Here is a 20,940-nt window from a genome sequence, read left to right as displayed (position 1 = left end):
TGTTTATTCACTTCAGGGAGAATATTAGCAAGAGCAGCTCTTGTACAGTCGAGGATTCTCTGTTGATGGCAGAGTTCTTTATCTGCATTGCCCTAAGTCCAGTAGGTTTTAAGCCAAGTCTAATAAGTTTTAAGAGGTAGAAATGATTGATTTTTACTTGAGGAGGATTGGAAAGGCCTTGCAGACAAAGTAGGTCATATTTCTGGAGAATGAGGTTTAGAAGGACCAGGGCATTTCAGGTGGCAAAAGTGGTATGAGCAAAGCAGGACGATTGAAAGACTATTTAACTTGTGTTGGGTGACTATGTGCATGAGGTGCAGCTGGGAAATGGGGGTGGGGTTGGGCTGGTGAAAAGCCCTAGGTTCCACATTCAGGAACCTGAGCTTTATTTGTTGGTAATTGGTTTTGTTTGGAAGGTAATTAGAAGGAAGACAGCTTCAGAGTTATGGAGGTAGAATAGGAAATTAACCCTTCAATGGACATACAGTAAAGTTGGGAACATTAACGTTTTTTATTCTTAGAGCTAGTGATTGTTTTAAGATGAAGTTTTGAAAAAAGGGCTACAGGAAGATGAATAATGTCACCTTTTAGTTATGTTGGGATTGAAGTATTGGTGAGATACACCTTAGAAAGTCAGATCTGGTGGCTTTAGAAAGATGTAGGTTTAACAGTCATTAGACTTAGTCTAGAAGGCCTTTTTGGAGTGGAGAGGGTGAATGGAGTGGGTAAGATTGGCTTGGGCAGTTTCTTTTCCTTTTTGAGGAAGATTAGCCCTGAGCTAACATCTGCCAATCCTCCTCTTTTTGCTGAGGAAGACTGGCCCTGAGCTAACATCTGTGCCCATCTTCCTCTACTTTATACGTGGGACGCCTACCACAGCATGGCTTTTGCCAAGTGGTGCTGTGTCTGCACCTGGGATCCGAACCAGTGAACCCTGGGCCGCCAAGAAGTGGGATGTGGGAACTCAACCGCTGTGCCACCGGGCCGGCCCCTTGGGCAATTTTCTAAAGGGCAGTATGGGCTGTGATAGAGACATTTAAGTGGTGCTCAGGAATTTTTTTCGTTTTAGTGATCGGTGGTATATTTGCAGAAAGGCTGAGCTTGACGCCTGTGCTGCTTGAGAGGCTACTACTAGCACATTCCAGGCTCACAGAGCTTATGGCTCAGAGGAAATCGGATGAGATCTAGGCTATGCCATACTAATAGAGGGCACAGCTGCCTGCAGCTACCCTAGGAGATTGGCTCACAGGGGTTCTTAACCCATTGGTGGGAAAGGGCCTCTGAGGCCCGGCATTCTCCCAGTTTGTACAGGGCTCGTAAGTTTATTTAAGTAAAACAGTTCTACTCGGTTAATAGGTCAGCTAATGTAGTCAGATTTGGATCAAGGCTTATGGCTTCAAAGCCCTTTTTCTGACTCACTCTACTAACCTGGAAGACCTAGGGATCCAGGGAGGATAGTAAGGGTCAGAGCTAGAGTGTAAACTATGGAGAAAGGATCTAGAGTCCTGACTCCTCTGCTTTCAGATTGCCTGACCCTGGATAAATTTACTTGCTGATACCTTTTGGGACTCAGTTTCCTCTCCTATAAAATGGGGATGAGTTTAGGGTGCTTATGTGGATTAAATGAGATAGTACTCATAAGCAATTTATGCAGTTATTAAAGTAGGAGGAAGAGAGGCTTTACTAACGAGGGGGAAATGGACTCTGGGAAGAGCTTTGTTTTGTAGGATTTTTGGGTGGTGTGGGTGAATTTGATCTTGGTTTAGCTTGAGAGAAAGCAGCTACTGGAAGGGGAGGTGACAAGTAAGTGAAAGTAAAGGGAACATGGGGCAAGGTTCCAGAGGGATTAATTAAAATGAAAAACAAGGGGAAGCATAGGGACTATATTAGGAAAAGCATTGACTCTAGTATAACTGACTTTTTAAATTTAAACACAGTGTTTTAAAGTAGTTATACCTTTAAGCAGGTTTCAGTTTTGCTTTCTAAAATAGGCAGTAAATAGATCAAACCAGCAGGCTGTGTATGAATTGGTGATTTGGAAGAATGTGTTCAGAAGTAAGAATGAAGTTCCTTTTCAGAAATTCTGAGTCCTTGGAAGCTAGTTGTAGAAAAATTACTTTTTACTTACATACAATAAGACGAGTTGTTTTCAGGGTTTTTAGAGTATTTTCTTGGTGAAGTTATGAGCTGTTTTTAAAAACAAAGAACAACATTTAATTGATGTATTGATATGAAGGTACATTATTTTATATTGGGATTTTGAACACTGGGCTTGAAGAATTAGAGAGTAGTGGAAACTGGCTGGTCCACCTCTCTGTAGTGTTGTAGATGGATAGTCTTCACATAGACTTGTGCTTCAGCATCTGAAGGACAGGACTCATTCTAAAAGAGGCAGGCCATTCCATGGACAGTTTTAGTCAATAAAAAGGTCAAAATCATAGACTTTCTATGTGTTGTTGATACATGTGGCTTTGTAGCTAAGACTCAGAAATCTTACCCGTTATGGTTTTGGATATAATGTTGCAGTAAGTTTTGATGCTTAAATGTTTGTTTTATCTTCTAGGGCTTGCATTTCTTTTGGTCCTAAGAATCGTTCAATTGGAGCAGCAGCTAAAAGCCAGGTACAGTTTTGTTTTTTCCTAAAATGATTTATTTATTTAGTTTGTCCGTTCTTCCATTCAGCACCTATTTGAGTGCGCTTGGTGTACAACTGAGAGAGGTAGACCTGATCCCCTTTCTCCTTTGGTGGAGTGAGAAGCAAATAGCTTTTTAAAATAGCATGAACAGTATAATCTATTTAATGCAAACTACTAGGATGTATTTTGCCCAGATCTTGTTTAAGCAAGGCTTGCTTGTTTGTGGATATTTTATTTTATTTTTATTTAAATATTTTATTTTTCCTTTTTCTCCCCAAAGCCCCCCCGGTACATAGTTGTATATTTTTAGTTGTGGGTCCTTCTAGTTGTGGCATGTGGGACACTGCCTCAGCGTGGTTTGATGAGCGGTGCCATGTCTGTGCCCAGGATCCAAACCGGCGAAACCCTGGTCCGCTGAAGTGGAGCGCGCGAACCCAACCACTTGGCCACGGGGCCGGCTCCTGTGGATATTTTAAATGCTCCTTAGAGTCTGTCGTTATGAGTTTTCATCTTAGTCATATTTAGGGTCAGTATTGTCTTTAGATTTTGATCTAACAAGACTTTAGATCTTGTTAATCAAGGTTCTCGAGGAAGGAAAGTATACTTGTTAGGAGCACACTTGTCATTAGTTTACTTTGTAAACCAGGAACCTTACATATTTGCTGGTTTCTGAGTAACCAGAGCAGCAAAACCCCAAGAATTCTGTTATCCTGAGTATTTGAGGGTGCTGTAAAATCAGGGAGTGCCATGTTTGACCTTTTTATGATTCAGTCTGGAGCAATAGATAGAATAAATAACTGTCTTTCTGTAACTGGCAGGGCCTAAAATTTATAACCCTAAGAAAATGGTGTTTGGCCAATTGATTTTTTAATTAAATTGAATGTTTTATAATCTCATTTTCAAAGATTCAAGATATTTTAGGAGGCAGTGGATGGCAAGTACAGAGCTATTTTGAAACATCTTTCCTTGTAAAATTCCAGTGAATTTTTCCTGTTTTTAAACTTACTTTCGTTATTGAGAATAGTTATTGTGCCCAAGTAGCCTGCCTAGTTTTAGGTTGACATAGTTATTGTAATATTGAGTTTCTGCTTGGCAGCTTACTGAAGCAGGACCTGATTTTGGAGGCCTCATATTGTTTTACAAAAGGACTTCTGTGTGCCTTTTGTTTTTTTTTTTTTTTTTTGGAGGAAGATTAGCCCTCAGCTAACTACTGCCAGTCCTCCTCTTTTTGCTGAGGAATCCTGGGTCTGAGCTAACATCCGTGCCCATCTTCCTCTAGTTTATACGTGGGACGCCTGCCACAGCATGGCTGCCAAGCAGTGCCATGTCCGCACCCGGGATCCGAACCAGCGAACCCCGGGCCGCCGAGAAGCGGAACGTGCGAACTTAACCGCTGTGCCACCGGGCCGGCCCCCTTCTGTGTGCCTTTTGACGTAGCTGATGCACAGGAGCTCTGCGGTTTTTTCTTCAGGCTTGTTACACTTAGGCATTGGGAAAAGGAGCCTGTAAATCTTAAGCACAAATTGAATCTTGAGTTTTTTTAATGTGTTTGCTAGCATTCTTTTTCATAAATTGTAATAGTTTATTCTACAGAAATTAGAAATTATAGAGTACAAGGAATTTGGAAGTTACTCGTATTACTGTTATCCAAAAATCACTGTTAGTATCTTAATGTATAACCTTTTGTACTCTTTCTAAGCATGTACATGTCCCCCTAACCTGTAGAAAATGAGATCATACCATATGGATACTTGTCCTCCGGCCTCCTAAAATAATCACTATGCATATGCCATAGTTCATCTACTCATTCCCCTGTTATTGACCATCCAGGCTATTACCAGTCTTCTGCTATTATCAATAATACTCTGTTAATATCTTTTTGCATTTATCTTTGCATATTTAGTGTCATCTTTTTTCCTTTATGGTAAATTTCTTTCACTGGAATTTCTGAATTGATACATATTGCCGAATTGACTCCTGGAAAGTTTGAATCACAAACTATGGGTAATTTTTAAAAGTTAAAAATCATTTTATGTAAATGTTTATTAGAAGTCTAAGAACAGAAAATACTTTTATAATGTAATGACCTGTCTTCATGGAGAAGTAGGACCAGCTGGGCTCTGGTCCCAGCTCTGCCACTGTGTGACTGGTCCAAGTCCCTCACCCCTCACTTCACATGCTAGCAGGTGTCATTCATAAAGGATTAGTGCTGAAGAAAACTGACACTCAGAAGGAAACTTTGTGGAGTTAAAATGATGCTAATTTAATCTGAGGTTACCCCCCCCCCCCCCGCCCATTTAATTGCTTAGTTTTTCCACTCTTTGACGCTGATATTCTTTCTCTTAGGTAATTTCCAATGCAAAGAACACAGTCCAAGGATTTAAAAGATTCCATGGCCGAGCATTCTCTGATCCGTTTGTGGAGGCAGAAAAGCCAAACCTTGCATATGATATCGTGCAGTTGCCCACTGGATTAACAGGTATAAAGGTAAGGTTCTTAAGATACTGTAGTATTTATTTTATCAGGTCACTATATATCAGGACCATTCTGATTTCAAGTTGTAATGAAAATGGTTACAAATCCTTAGGAAAAGCTTTTGAGGGTAAAGAACATTTGGCATATTTTGAATGATCTGGATTTTGATTGGGAGTTGTAGGTGGCACTGCTAACATGGATTGGACAAGTGGGTAGTGATGTTTAAAGTTAAGACTGTCGTTGCTGCTTGTCTTGTTTACTGATGCAGCAGTCTTTCTGGTATAATTTTAGTGAATGACTTCTGGAAGATCAGGCAAAGAAGTCAAGATTTTAAAGTCACTAGCGGATATATGGTCATACCTTGACAGTAGGACTTAGGTTGGAAAGAGATATTCTTTCGGGGGGCAAAGGGAGTTTGGTCTTTGCTATCTTTGGGACATCTGGAAGAGTCTCTTTGTGAAGCATGTAGTGGACTGATCATATGAAAGAAGTGAGATACTGGCGCTGGGCAGGATGGACACATCTGCCTCTCTTGCACTCAGAGGTGGTAAGAGGAAACCAGAAAAGGGTGGTTGAGCTCTCTGGGCAACTGAGTATAGAGAGGGGAGATTTGGTGTTTGAGACACCCCAGTTGGAGAAATAACGATCATGGGAACAGACTCAAAGTTCAAGAGATGATGATAATTGTGAGAAAAAGATAGTCACTTGTGCCATTGTAGCTGAGAATTCACTTGAACTTAGAAGTGAAGAATTCGGATAACTGAAGAATGATCACTGGATTTACTTATGATATCTGTGGCAATTATCTCAGAACAGTTTGAATGGTCTAGTAATGGATAAATCAAGAGTGCAGGGGAGGGACAAAGGTAAAAAAGGGAGGTGAGGAAATGAGGGATACTTATGATTAAGAAATAAGTGGGATGGGCAGATTTAGTCATAAGCATTGCAAGAGCCAAGTGACAAAGAGACTAGGGAACAAGGTTGGAGGAATTGACTCAGAATTTAGCAAATAGCAGGGAAGAAGAGGTAGCTTAGAAAGAGGCTCACCAGGAGGGATATTTTCCCATCTTTATCATGCAGTGAAGTGAGAAACTTAGATTCTAAACCAGAGCAAATTATGGTTGGGCTGAGGAGTGAGGTGTTGAGGAGAAGGTGTTGTTCAAGCTGAACTGGAGCAGCTAAAAAAAAGAGTGACATTTTCTGGTCTGGATTGTAATTGGGGATGGGGCTGATCCTAGACAGTCTTTCAGCATATGAAGTTTGTAACTCTTGTTGTCTAAGTTGCAGACTTTTATCCAGGGTAGGCTATCTCGAAGCTTTGTTCATCATTTATTCTTAAATTCAACAAGCGTTTATTGTGTCAGGTCTGTCCTAGGTGTTGAGGCTTATGGCACTGAACAGATCTGACAAAAACCATGTCCTCAGGTTAGATTGGATCCTAATTAGGGAGATGATAAAGTCAACACGGTAAACAAAGTAAAACACATATGGTATGTCAGATGGTGAAATAGTTTCTACCACCAGACCCCTTTATGGAGGGGTAATATCGGTCATGGTGAGCTGCACCAGTTTGCTCCTGCACAGGTAATTGTCTCAAGTTTTGTTGGTGGTTACAACATTTTGTTTACCTAGTGGTCCTCATCTCTAGATAGCATGTTTGACCAGCTAAAAGTGACCTTCGAGTTATTTTTGCTTCCAAAACTAGCTTTCTTCAATTTCCTCTTGAGATAATGGTCCACTGATGATGTCATTTTAGGCTTTGTTTATGAAGAAGGAATATTAAGTCTAGATCCTTTTGTTGTTTTATTGCAGGTGAAATATATGGAGGAAGAGCGGAATTTTACCATGGAGCAAGTGACTGCCATGCTTTTGTCCAAACTGAAGGAGACCGCGGAAAGTGTTCTTAAGAAGCCTGTTGTGGACTGTGTTGTTTCGGTGAGTTTGATCTCTACGCATTATAGGGAACTTGCATGAAGAAGCAGAGAGAAGATAGCTGTTAATTGCAAATAAAATTTCTTTTTGCCTTAGGTTGTAATGGTTATTTAAAGAATTTATCAAACTGGTCTTCATTTTCTTGAATATTTTCTGCCTACTCGTTTTTGCTTAGTCCTTCTCTGTTATTCTGCCTATTTAAAGGCTTATTTCAAATCCCACTTCTTCCTGGATTCATTTTGGCACCCAGTATAGTGCCTGGCACACAGTAGGCACTTGTTTGTTGAATACCGTCGATTAGAAATGCTGTCTTTTTCTCCATTTCTATCTCTGTATATCTTTGCTGTCTCTTATCTATCTAGCACTAAAGGCAAGGCAGCAGTAGACTTCATCTTGTCTTTTCCATATCCCTATTTAGATGGAAGCCTGGCTGTTTGTAGCTTTTTGCTTGTAGTATGATGGAGTCCTTAGGGACAGTTGAAATTTGCGAGCTTGTATTGGCTTTGCCACTGAGTCTCCTCATTCTGCAGTTGTTGTCTGATATTTTAGTTTTATGGCCTCTTTTGTCTTAATGTTGGTGCATTGATCAGCAGAGCAAGGACTGTTAGGTGGCTTTTGTACTGCACAGTCTGTTGTCTCGTGGATTCCTTGGTTCTTGGTTATCTAGTAAAGTGGAACTCAGTTTTGTCAGGAAGAAGTAGGTTATGGCTATGTACTGCATTTTGAGGATTTGAAGAACAGAAATGCTACTTTCCTTAAAGAGCTCAGATTCAGTACAGGCACCATATTTCTTAGATGCTTTCTGCTTTTTCCCAGCTCTTTTGGTCTCCTATATTTCTTCTCTTTTCCTCCATCTGGTGCCCTAACTTTGATCCTGAAGTATGCTTGTGTAGAAGTAAAATTTATGTTAAGTGGGTGGATGCTTGAGTGGCCTTTCCAGCTTTTGGAATCAAGTTAAAAGGTGATGGATTAAGTCATTTGTTGAGGGTTCTCAGGACAACACTGAGTTTTGATGATTTGCTAGGAGAATTCACAGAACTTAGCATATAGCCATACTCATGGCTAAGATTTATTACACTGAAAGGATACAAAGCAAAATCAATAAAGGGAAAAGGTAATGGGCACTGTCTGGAGGAAACCAGGCACAAACTTCCAAGAATCACCTTCCAGTGGAGTCAGACTGGATGCACTTAATTCCTCCCGCAACAAGAGTGACAACATGTGTGAAATGTCACACCCAGGGAAGTTCTGCCTGAGCGCAGGAATCCAGAGTTTCTGTTGGGGGTCTGTCATCTAGGCACCCTGTGCCTATCAGGTACCAGAATTCCAGACTCCCAGAAGGAAGGTAAGTAAGCAGCATAGACTATATTGTACAAACAGTTTAGGCACAGTGAGCCACTCTTATCATTTAGGGAAATTTTTCTGTCAATTTAGGGAACTGTTTATCATTCAAGTTCCTAGATTCCAGGAAAGGGGCAACCTTGCCATTGGGCCTTTCTAAGAATAGCGGTCTGTGGCCTCTGTGAACTCTCTTCTGCACAGTCACTGCTCTCGCTCTTGGTTCTATGGTATATCTGATTGCTATGTAAATAGAGCCTGGGTGTATTTTGCTGTGTTTATAAGTTGATTATTGTTAAAACAAACTTTATTTCTTGGGGAAGGTAGTAATAGTCCCAGTATTAAAAAATCAAAACTGTAAAAGAAGGTATGGGAAGCTGCAGCACCTTCTGCTACCTCGTAAGTAGTTTTTCCTTCCCAGAGGTTACTGGTTTTACTGCTTTGTTACACATCTTTCCAGAGGTTTTTATGTACCCAAGCAAATATGTATAGGCCCTTTTTTTTTTTTTAAAGGTTTTGTTTTTTTCCTTTTTCTCCCCAAAGCCCCCCAGTACATAGTTGTATATTCTTTGTTGTGGGTCCTTCTAGTTGTGGCATGTGGGACGCTGCCTCAGCGTGGTTTGATGAGCAGTGCCATGTCCGCGTCCAGGATTCGAACCAACGAAACACTGGGCCGCCTGCAGCGGAGCGTGCGAACTTAACCACTCGGCCACGGGGCCAGCCCCTGTATAGGCCCTTTTTTACTTTCATTTTTCTTTTAACAAACTTTGGATAATTTATCTTGTATTTGTTCTGTAGCAGTAAAGAAGTACTTCATTCCTTATAGTGTCTGTAGAGTACTCTAGTTATGCTTGTAAGTAATGTGTTTAACCAGTCCCTTTTTTTGACATTCAGGTTGCTTCCATTTTTTTTTAATTGTAAAGAATACTGCAATGAGGGGCCAGCCCTGTGGCTGAGTGGTTCAGTTTGTGCGCTCTGCTTCAGTGGCCCGGGGTTTCCCCAGTTTGGATCCTGGTCACGGACATGGCACCGCTCATCAAGCCATGCTGAGGCAGTGTCCCACATAGCACAACCAGAAGCACCTACGACTAGAATATACAACTATGTACTGGGGGCCTTTGGAGAGAAGGAGAAGAAGAAGAAGGAAAAAGAAAAAAGAATGCAATAATGAGTAAACTTGAACAAATAGCATTTTGCTCTTATTTGTGATAAGTTCGTAGGATTTATAGGCTAAATTTCCAGAAGTGTAATTGCCGGGACGAAGGAGATGTGTATTTGTAAATTTTTATTTTAAAGGAAGCTTAGCCCTGAGTTAACTACTGCCAATCCTCCTCTTTTTGCTGAGGAAGACTGGCCCTGAGCTAACATCCGTACCCATCTTCCTCTACTTTATATGTGGGATGCCTCCCACAGCATGGCGTGCCAAGTGGTGCCTTGTCCGCACCCGGGATCCGAACCAGCGAACCCCAGGCCGCCGAGAAGCGGAACGTGCGAAGTTAACCTCTGCGCCCCCGGGCTGGCCCTGTATTTGTAATTTTAACGGCTGTTGTTTAATTGCCTTTTAAAAAATTTGTACTAATTTACACTTTCCCCAGCAATGTATGAGAGGGCTTGTTTGACCACAGCCTCACCAGCCCAGCATATGTATTAGCTAATTCTAATAGGTGAATTATGCTATCAAAGTGTATGTGATTTTAATATTTTACTCTATTAGGTGAGGTTGAACGTTTTTTCATTTAAGAATCTTTTTGTGTTTCCCTTTCTGTTAAAATACTCCTATCCTTTGCTCCTTTTATTGAGTTTCTGGTCTTCCTTTTGATTTATAGTTCTTAACATGTTAGAGAGATTAGCTCTTTGCCCTTTTATGACATGAGTTGCCAGTATTTTTCCCCATTTGGTCATTAGAAATTTTTTATGAGTCAAATTTGTTAATCTCTCTCCTCCCCTTTTTTTTCTACTGAGTTTTGTGTTATATTTAGAAAATCCCTTCTTACTCTTTTAGTAAAGATTTCCTTTCATTCTGGTGCTCATGATTTTTTCTTTTTCCCTCTTCTTCTCCCCACAGCCCCCCAGTACATAGCTGTATATTCTAGTTGCAGGTCCTTCGAGTTGTGCTACGTGGGATGCCGCCCTTGCATGGCCTGATGAGCGGTGCTAGCTCCTCGCCCAGGAGCCAAACTGGGGGAACCCTGGGCTGCTGAAGCGGAGCCTGCGAACCCAACCACTTGGCCACGGGACTGGCCCCATGACTTCTTTTTTTTAACATTTAAATCTGATTTGAAATGTATTTTGGTATAAGATGTGCAGTAGGGATGCAACTTGATTTTTTTCCTGTATGACTGTTCATTTGTCCCACTACCACTTACTGAATATTCTGACTTTTCCCTACTGGGTTGAAATACTTCCTTGATGATACACAGAATAAACTGCTGTAGGTATTTGAGGGTTTTTCTGGATTTTACTAACTTTTTTGGCAGATGCGTTTTAAATGAGGAAATCTCTAAGATGGTAAACTTTTATGTTTTTTGTAGGTTCCTTGCTTCTATACTGATGCAGAAAGACGATCAGTGATGGATGCAACACAGATTGCTGGTCTCAATTGCCTGCGATTAATGAATGAAACTACTGCAGGTAAAGAGGGGCTATTAACTAAAATTTTTGCTTAAACTTGAAGGTTGTGAAGTCTTAAAACCCTAGAGTTTCTTCTTTATTTTGCTTGGAGTGCTTACCACCTATGTGTCAGAGTGTTTTTGGATAGTCTGTCACATATGAAGAATTGATCTGACAGTACTTTGTATCTTCATAGCACTTACTGATATTTAATCACGTTTGTTTGGAAAAGAACACATTTATTGTGTGTTCGGAGTAGTGCTTTGGTTTAAAGATTGGTCTTTCTTGGACTTGTGGGTGTGCAGCCAGAGGAATGGGATGTAAACATCTCAGGGACCAGATATGTGGGAATGTTTGAGATGGAACAAGGTAGAAGAAATCTGGGAAAACGAGTTTGGAAAAATGGGGGAAGTGGTTTGGGAAAAAATTGCCCAAGTTATTGGAATTGGAAATTGGAAACATTAAGGTAGCCAAAGAGAATGTCAGCATTTAACTCTCGGAAGTTAATGTTCTTCATGAATGAATTATGCAGTGCTTATAAAGAATTTGAGTCTTTCTAAAAGCATAACATTTATGCAGCCCCATTTATTATATACCAAATCTTTTTCCTATTTAAATGGATTTTAAGTTTACTGCTTAAATGATGATATTATGGTGAATTTAATTTTTTTTCTTATGTAGTTGCTCTAGCATATGGAATCTATAAGCAAGATCTTCCTGCCCTAGAAGAGAAACCAAGAAATGTAGTTTTTGTAGATATGGGACATTCTTCCTATCAAGTTTCTGTATGTGCATTTAATAGAGGAAAACTTAAAGTAAGTGTATTTTCTCTGAAAGACTGTATTACAAGTGAATGGTAATTAGGAATTTATGAGAGAGAAGTTAAATAATTGGTTAAAGAATTTTGTTTCACTAATGGAAACTTCCCATCTGAACTAGAAACTAGGTATTTAGGGATGGGGTGAAAGTTGTAATCCCAAAATAATGTATCAAGAGTTGGCATGGTTTGAAGCAAAGAGCATAGATCTTAAGGAAAAAGCTCTTAAGATTCTTGAGCCTTATTTTTCTTATTTTATAATGTGGGGAAAATAGTACTTACTTTGCAGGCTTATTAGGATTCTTTAACGTGTAGTCCGTTGGTATATTTTACACTGAGGATTCAGGAGATGGTAAAGGTGTTCTCTTCTTGATCTCAAGGTTTTGATTATTCTGTTAAAGGAGTGGAGGGACTAGAACTTGAATGGCCAAAAGAAATCAGGCTAGGAGTGATATTCTAGATTTCTGGAAAGCTAGTGATCTGGAGAAAGCAGTTTTATACACACAGAAGTCTAACAGTGTTAAAGGCGGGGGGGGCCAGAAGGATGATCATGGTCACAGTTGAATTTGCTGGTTTATGCTGGTTGCAAAACGGGATATAAAATCAATTCTCTAGCTAGGTGATTTTATCTAGGATTTGCTTAAGAACCAAGGATTTTTTTGGTATTTGCTTTAATTATTTGGGTCCTGTATCAAGGTTCTTGGTGCCAGGCCCTAAATTGGCTTTCTGTCCCCAATTTGGGGATTGGTGGGAGTGGATTATCTATCCCAAAACAAGTATTTGTTAGATTTGGAGAGCATTTTAAGACTCCATTTGTTACAGTCTTGTTTCTTTGAAAAGTAGGCTTGCTTCCACTTTATATTCTGATTTATGCTGTTTCCAGGTTTTGCTTGTTTTTTTTTTTTTAATAAGAAGGCAAATCTTTGGGATGGTTGTGAAATGAGAGATTTGTGATTTTTACAGATATAAATGATGGACCAAGTGTAGTTCTGTGTTTAAACTTTACTTTAATCACTAACAGGATTATTTCTAAAATCCATTCTATACTTTCACCTTTTTGAACAGAAGATACTGGCCATAATTTGTCCTTGGCTTTGGGTCAAAGTGATGTGCATTAGTGACCATTGCTTTTCTTTTCCTAAATTGTCCTTCACTGTCAGCTTCACCTGTCAATTTTCCAAGTATAATTAAAATTTAATTATAAAAATGCTCATTATAAAAATATCCCCAAACTTGGAAACAACATTTATGTGTAAAGAAAAAATATAACCTTACTGTTCTTAACAGTTGGGTGTATTTCATTCTATTCTTTTAAGAAACCAGAATTGGAGTTATGCTGTATTCAGTTCTGTGTCCTGGTTTTCTTTTTCTTCAGTTAACATGTTAAGAAAATTTCCCCATGACATTTAACATTCTTCAAGTGATTGTTTTTGTGGCGTTTTATTCCTTCGTAAGGATGTCATCCCTTGTTTAGCCCGTCTTTTGTTATTGAATCTGGTTAGATCTAGTTTGTCTTCTAATCTGCTAGAGATTTGGAAAATGGATAAGGCAAGCTAATTAGACTTCTATGTTAAATAGAAACAAATTACTGAGCTAAGGCTTTAGCATCTTTCTTGGTAGTAAACTGCATAGAGTGTGAGTGAGGCCTTTGGTCACTATCACAGTTTTCTGATAGTGATGAGACTAGAACTGTGTACATGACATGTTAGTGTGTTTGGCCTTGGATATGTAATTGCTGTTTGGAGTCAGATTGGTGTAATGGAGAGGGCGTGGATTTTGGAATGAGGAGATTGGGTTTTGAATTTCACTTTTACTACTTAGTAGCTTTGTGACCCGCAGATTACCTATCTGTCTAGGCTTGTAGGATCATCTGTAAATTAGGGATTACAACATTTCTTTTCACAGTAGTTGTAACAATGATTAAATGACACATGCACATTGCCTTGCTTCAATGTTAATGTACTCCCCACTTATTAAAATTAACCAGTTAAATATATATCATGATAAAATTTTAAGTTGATTGGTTAATTTTTGAATTAATTATCTTTTTTTTAAGGTTCTGGCCACTGCATTTGACACAACACTGGGAGGCAGAAAATTTGATGAGGTGTTAGTAAATCACTTCTGTGAAGAATTTGGGAAGAAATACAAGCTAGATATAAAGTCAAAAATCCGTGCATTATTACGACTGTCTCAGGAGTGTGAGAAACTCAAGAAATTGATGAGTGCAAATGCTTCAGACCTCCCTTTGAGCATTGAATGTTTCATGAATGATGTTGATGTATCCGGAACGATGAATAGGTAACCATATTAATATTTTGATGGTAAACTGAACTGTGATTTAAGCTGAACTGTGATTTTTCTTCGCTTGTGTTAGTCTTAACTAGCTAATTTTTGAAATCATCGTGGTGGTTATATGATGACTTCAGTTCCGTACGTAAAAATTAGGGGCCATTCAGGATCCTGCTTTTTATGTGAAGGTTGGGTTTAGTTATTCTAATAATGTAGACTAATGTTTTGGTTCTGATTAATTGAATATTCCAGTAAGTTGGTAGTTCTTTTTCTGTGCATGTATTATACATAAGTTATCAGTTTTCATAAAATCAGGGCAGAGTGCTTTAGTGCAGAGCTCTACTGAATTTGATTTAGTCATTGATTCAGAAATTGGTGTTTTTGAGTAGTTTAGGATCACTTGAGGACAACAGCTCCTTTTGTGCAGTGCTACAAGAATTCTGGGTAATTGACATTTGAGGGCTATCCTCAGAAACACCCAGAATATTACCGTTTTGGTTGGGTTGCTTGGATGATGCAAGTGAAATATTCTTTAGGATCTGAACTCTACTGATGGGATTCAGGCAAGACTGATGGCTTGTTTAGGGAAGTGTGGCCTGAGCTATCCTTGAAAAATTGAGATGAAATTGAAATTGCTTCTGATCTGCTAGGATTAGATTATTGTGTCTGGTAACTAAATTTCTAGTCACTTTTCCCCTCTACTTGAAAGTGATAGTTTTCATTTTATTAAGCAGCAGTTTTTTGTGTGTGTATGTGTTAGGGGAGTGGGGAAGGGGTTGGTAGGAGCATATCAATATGTGTTTCAGAAATTGTTAGTGGAATGTGATGTGATTATAAGAGCCAAATAGATAACTTGTAAGTGGTTTACAGTAGTCTTCCCTTATCCATGGGGGGATACGTTCTAAGACTCCCCAGTAGATGCCTGAAACCATGGATATTACTGAACTCTATGTATGCTATATTTTTTCCTATACATAGATGTTTGAGGTGCAACAGCAAAACTAGCATGAATTTCTTTTTCCTTCACAATTTCACGGATGGAAGATTCGTTCTTACTGTAGATCTTAGCAATCTCAGCATATGATTTTTTTCTTTCCTTATTAAGTTGAGTTAAGAACTTTTCACCTTTTCACTTAAAGCAAGCACTTCATAGCTTCTCTTTGGTATATCTGAATTGCCAGCATCACTACTCTTGCACTTTGGGGCCATTATTAAGTAAAATAAGGAGTACTTGAACACAAATACTGTGATATGTCTGCAGTCGATCTGATAACCCAGAATGGCTACCAAGTGACTGAGGGCGGGCAGCCAATACAGCATGGACATGCTGGACAAAGGGATGATTCACATTTCGGGCGGGACGAGCGGATGGCACAAGATCTCATCATGTAGGCTACTTAGAACAGCGCGCAATTTAAAACTTACGAATTGTTTACTTCTGGAATTTTCCATTTAATATTTTTGGACCCTGGATGGTAAATAAAAAACTGCGGATAAGGGAGGACTCCTGAATACTTTTTAGAAGCTGAAAATAGTTAGCCTGTGTGCTGTTTTTTTTTTTTTAAACAGTTGTACCTTATGTTGTCAGATCACATAGCTCTTATGTTCTCTATTTTATAGCCTTCATTTTGTCTTCAGTGCTCACTAGCAATCTTTTTTTTTTCAACTAAGGAAACCAGATTGTTTCTGACATTACAGCATTTCTTCTAATTAACTTTTTTTGAGGTAAAATTCACATAAATACTATTTTGAAGTGAACAACTATGTTGTGTTTAGTACATTGACAGTGTTGTGTAGTGACCACCTCTATCTAGTGACAAAACATTTTTATCACCCCAAAATAAAGCCTTGTACCCATTAAGCAGTCACTTCCCATTTTCCTTTACCTCTGGCAGCCAGTCTACTTTTTATGCCTATGGATTTGCCTGTTCTGGATATTTTATATAAATGAATCTTACACCATGTATTTGGTTCTTTTGTCTCTGGCATCATTCACTTAACATAGTGTTTTCTAGGTTCATCCATGTTGTAGCATGTATTACTACTTCATTGCTTTTTATGGCAAATAATATTCCATTTGTATGGATATACCACATTTTATTTATTCGTTTATCAATTGATGGACATTTGGGTTGTTTCTGCTTTTTAGCTGTTGTGAATAGTGCTTCTTTGAACATTTGTGAACAAGTGTTTGTTTATCTTGTTTTCAGTTCTTTTAGATATATTCCTAGGAGTGGAATTACTGGGTCATATGTTGATTCTATGTTTAGCTTTTTGAGGAATCACCGAACTGTTTTCCTCAGCAGTTGCGCCATTTTACATTCTCACCAGCAGTGTACGAGGATTTCAGTTTCTCCACCTCCTTGCTAACACTTGTTATTTTCAAGTTTTTTGATTATTGCTATCCTACTGGGTATAAAGTGGTATCTCATTGTGTTACCACTAATTTATGTTAATGTAATGTCATCATTTTGGTTGTTGGAAGGAAATTCTCATATAGATTCTTAAGGAATGGCACGTGTGAACAGTGTTTTTTTGTTTTTTTTTTTTTCCGCTCTGAGGAAGAGTTGCCCTGAGCTAACATCTGTTGCCAATCTTCCTCTTTTTGTATCTGAGCTGCCACTACAGCATGGGCACTGAAAGACGAGTGGTGTAGGTCCATGCCTGGGAACCAAACCCGGGCTGCCAATGGCAGAGCCTGCTGAACTTAACCGCTAGGATACTGAGGCTGGTCCAAAAGTCACATTTCTAAAGTGTGTAATTCAGTGGTTTTTAGTATATTCACAGAATTGTGCAACCATCACTCCAACTCAATTTTAGAATATTTTAATCACTTCATAAAGAAACTCCACATGAGCTATCAAGCTGTGAAAAGACATGGAGGAACCTTAAATGCATATTTCTAAGCAAAAGAAACCAATCTGAAAAGGCTGTGTACTGTATGATTCCAACTATATGACATTCTAGAAAAGGCAGAACTGGAGACAGTAAAAAAATGAGTGGTTGGCAGGGGTTCATGGGGAGGCGGGGATTGATTATGGGGAACACAGGATTTCTAGGGCAGTGAAGCTATTCTGTATGATACTGTAATGGTGGATACTTATAAATTTGTCAAACCTGTAGAACCCTAATTTATACTATCATATGTATCACCGTTGGTTCATCAGTTGGTAGGAACGTATCACTCTGATGCAAGATGTTAATAGGGCAACTGGGGAGGTGGTGAGGGATATGAGGGAATTCTCTATACTTACCATTTGTTTCTCTGTAAACCTAAAATTGATGTAAAAAATAAAGTATATTAATTTAAAGGGAAAAAAAAAGAATCGGTATCCATTAGCTGTCTTTCCCATCTCTTCTTCCTCCTAGCCCTAGGCAGCCATTCATCTACTTTCTCTGAATATACCTCTTCTGAACATTCATTTAAACGGAGTCATATGTGTTCTTTTTTGTTTGGCTTCTTTCACCTAACATAATGTTTTCAGAGTTCATCTATATTGTAACATGTATCATTCGTTTTTGTGTTTTATTGTGTTCATTGCTTTTTATTGCCGAATACACTTGATGGACATGAGGGGTGTTTTCCACTTTTTTGGCTGTTCTGAATAATACTGCTGTGAACATGCATGTGTTAGTTTTTGTGTGATCATCTTTTCGTTTCTCTTGAATATATACCTAAAGTGGAATGCTAACTCATGGTAATACTACGTTTAACATCTTGAAGAGTTGCCGACTTTCCCAGACTGGCCACACCATTTCACATTCCCACCAGGAATGTGTGAGGGATCTAATTTATCTTCAGACTTGCCAATGCTTGTTGTTATCTGTAGTTTTGATTATAGCCATTTATGTCACGTAAAAGTGGAATATGATTTAACCTATTTTTGTTTTTTTCATAGAGGCAAATTTCTGGAGATGTGTGATGATCTCTTAGCTAGAGTAGAGCCACCACTTCGTAGTGTATTGGAACAAGCCAGTAAGTATTTTTGTGTTTGAATTGTTTATGTATCTCAGGCTCTTTGGAAATGTTCTTTATTAAGTTTTTCTTCGTTTATACAAATTTTGATTGTATCAGTGCTGTATAAGCTTCTTTTGATCTATATCTTCCCCCTGGAGTACCCACCCCTGCCCCAAGTAATCTTTTGATAATAGTGTCCAGGGAAATGTAATAGTTTTGGCTCAAAGATGGATAATAACTCACTTGTTACATGATGGTAGAAATTGTCATTTGCAATGCTGCTGTAGTAATCTTGTAGGCTTTTCTGTCAGTGAATCCTTTGCTGAATAAGAAGTAGAGCAAAGAGGGGCCGGCCCTGTGGCAGAGTGGTTAAAGTTGCGTGCGCTCCGCTTTGGCAGCCCAGGTTCGTGGGTTCGGATCCTGGGCGCGGACCTACTCCACTCACCAGTCATGCAGTGGAGGCGTTGCACGTACAGACTGGGGAAGATTAGCACAGATGTTAGCTCAGGACTAAGCTTTCTTCAGCAACAAAAGATGGTGGCAATGGATGTTAGCTCAGGGCAAATCTTCCTCACACCTACACAGAAAAACCAGAAATAGAGCAAAGGGAGGATATGATAACCACACACTTATTTTAATAGGATGCTTTAATTTTATCTCAGGCTGAAAGGTGGAAGTTTGATTTAGGAATGTATTACTAATTTTCCCAAAACCTTCAACAGACATTTTCCTAGGGTCTACTGTTGTGTTGATTGCTAGCTATTTTCAGAGTGTTGAGATGGAGCATCATTTTGATACAGGTGCAGATCTTAAATGAGTGATTATGGCAAATAGGCATGTTCTTTCCATACTGGGATAGCCCATTTCTTTAAATAGCCCTTCTCAATAAATTGTCAGTGTTTGTAGCATAAAATGTGACCAGGAAACCGGGTAGTATTAAGAGGTGTTTTGTGAGTGACAGCAGAGCCTTCGTCTGCACCTTTTTTCCTTCTGATGTGAGGAGACTGTAGCTGTGTTATACTGTGAACTATGCTTATGGTCTAGATGGAGTGCTGGAGTGGCTGGATGTGCGTCTGAATACCTCTTTTTCATGCCATGTCAGGGGTAACCCAGTATTTCGAGGCCCTCTTAATTTCCTTATAGCTAGCTTAGCTGTTGATGTTTTAATAATTAATTGAGTGAGACTATTTCAGAGATTGCAAACCACAGAGCATTGTTGGCCCTCACCTCTCAAGTCCCAGTATTTTTGTGCCTCCCTGCTCCCATTATTTTGAGCATCAAAGCATAACCTATTTGTTTCCAGATGCTGCACATCCGTGCATGTGTGTTTTTGTGGAGGGGGTGAAGGACTGGCAGGGTTTTGTTACACATCTGTGAGTTATTTTGTTTTGATAAGATGTTATATTGCTCTTTTATTTCATTGAAAAATACTTATTTAAAGATCTTTTAATCTAAATGTCTCTTTTAATAATTTTAAAATAGAATTAAAGAAAGAAGATATTTATGCAGTGGAGATAGTTGGTGGTGCGACACGAATCCCTGCAGTGAAAGAGAAGATCAGTAAGTTTTTTGGTAAAGAACTTAGTACAACGCTAAATGCTGATGAAGCTGTCACTCGAGGCTGTGCACTGCAGGTGAGTTTGCTTTCTTTCACAGGTACCATTTGTAGGTCATTGTAATAAGACAGGAGTGCTTTATGTATCCAGGCAATAATCTGAAGTTAGCTCAGGGTAGTCTCAAGGTGTAAGATTTTGAAACTTCTGTTTTAAAATGGGTATCAGAGGTGGACTTTATAAATGGAGTTGTACTCTATAACATGTAATAAGATGAGTTAATTTACTAGACATAGGTAAGCCTGAGATAGTACTAGAATTTGGCATAGTATCTGTTATCTATAGATGAAGTAGTATTGTGCATCAATTAAATAAAGATTGGGGTTAATGAAAAAATAAGGAACAGCTAGATTATATAGGTAATTTGACAAATGATAGAAGTTTGTAAAACTGCTTATTCAGGCACCATTAAATTATTAATGTAAGTATTTAAACATCATTGATGATGGTCTTCTGAAGTCATTATTTATCGGTCTTGTGATATTAGTTCATAATGTCAAATAGAATTTTTAAAAATTACTATTCTAGTGTGCAATCTTATCACCTGCTTTCAAAGTCAGAGAATTTTCTATCACTGATGTGGTACCATATCCAATATCTCTGAGGTGGAATTCTCCAGCTGAAGAAGGGTCAAGGTAATAATGTGTGTACTACTCATTTGTGTGTGTGCGCGCGTGTGTGGAAGATTGGCCCTGAACAAACATGTGTTGCCAGTCCTCCTCTTTTTGCTTGAGGAGGATTGTCATTGAGCTAACATCTGTGTCAGTCTTCCTCCATTTTGTATGTGGGATGCCACCACAGCATGGCTTGATGAGTGGTGCATAGTTCTAAGCCCGGGATCCAGGCCTCTGAACCCTGGGCTGTGGAAGCAGAGCACACGAACTTAACTACTATGCCACCGGGCTGGCCTCAATCATTTTTTTACTTAAAGTTAGCTCAGTGTTAAGTCTGAGTAGAATACTGTCCTCCATTTCAACGTAGACAAATCTGTAACATTTTGTTACAGTGCATGAAGCAAAGTGATTGCTTACTTTAGTTATAAGAGTAAATTTGTGTCCTTATTTAGTTTCGTTTACTTGATCCTAATGAAATAATTGGTGCCGTTTATGTGCTGATTGAAGTATATTGCTTTTTTTAAACTGACTTTGTATACATATATATGTATATTTTTTCTTGGTAACTGATAAAATCTGGAAATGATGCCAGTTTAGAGGAGTAAGTAGAGCTATAGAATAATTAGAAACATAGAACATATGAGTAAAAGTGTTA

At 38.9% G+C, this 20,940-nt stretch overlaps 1 protein-coding gene across 3 annotated transcripts in view; it reads left to right on the top strand.

The window, feature by feature from the left end:
* The window catches only part of HSPA4 (heat shock protein family A (Hsp70) member 4), a 41,723-nt gene that overhangs the window by 8,007 nt on the left and 12,776 nt on the right, over positions 1-20,940 (top strand). For all 3 annotated transcript variants that reach the window (XM_008538297.2, XM_070571056.1, XM_070571055.1), the window contains 9 exons: positions 2,564-2,621; positions 4,983-5,123; positions 6,924-7,046; positions 10,913-11,012; positions 11,673-11,806; positions 13,865-14,109; positions 18,000-18,076; positions 19,541-19,692; positions 20,200-20,306. In XM_008538297.2, coding sequence (XP_008536519.1) covers positions 2,564-2,621; positions 4,983-5,123; positions 6,924-7,046; positions 10,913-11,012; positions 11,673-11,806; positions 13,865-14,109; positions 18,000-18,076; positions 19,541-19,692; positions 20,200-20,306 — 1,137 coding nt within the window. The remainder of the gene's footprint in view (positions 1-2,563; positions 2,622-4,982; positions 5,124-6,923; positions 7,047-10,912; positions 11,013-11,672; positions 11,807-13,864; positions 14,110-17,999; positions 18,077-19,540; positions 19,693-20,199; positions 20,307-20,940) is intronic.

This window comes from Equus przewalskii, chromosome 13, assembly GCF_037783145.1.
Source record: "Equus przewalskii isolate Varuska chromosome 13, EquPr2, whole genome shotgun sequence".
In the NCBI taxonomy this organism is placed as follows: domain Eukaryota; kingdom Metazoa; phylum Chordata; class Mammalia; order Perissodactyla; family Equidae; genus Equus; species Equus przewalskii.
The sequence above is the reverse complement of the archived record's forward strand: the minus strand, read 5'-3'. Positions and strand labels throughout refer to the sequence as shown.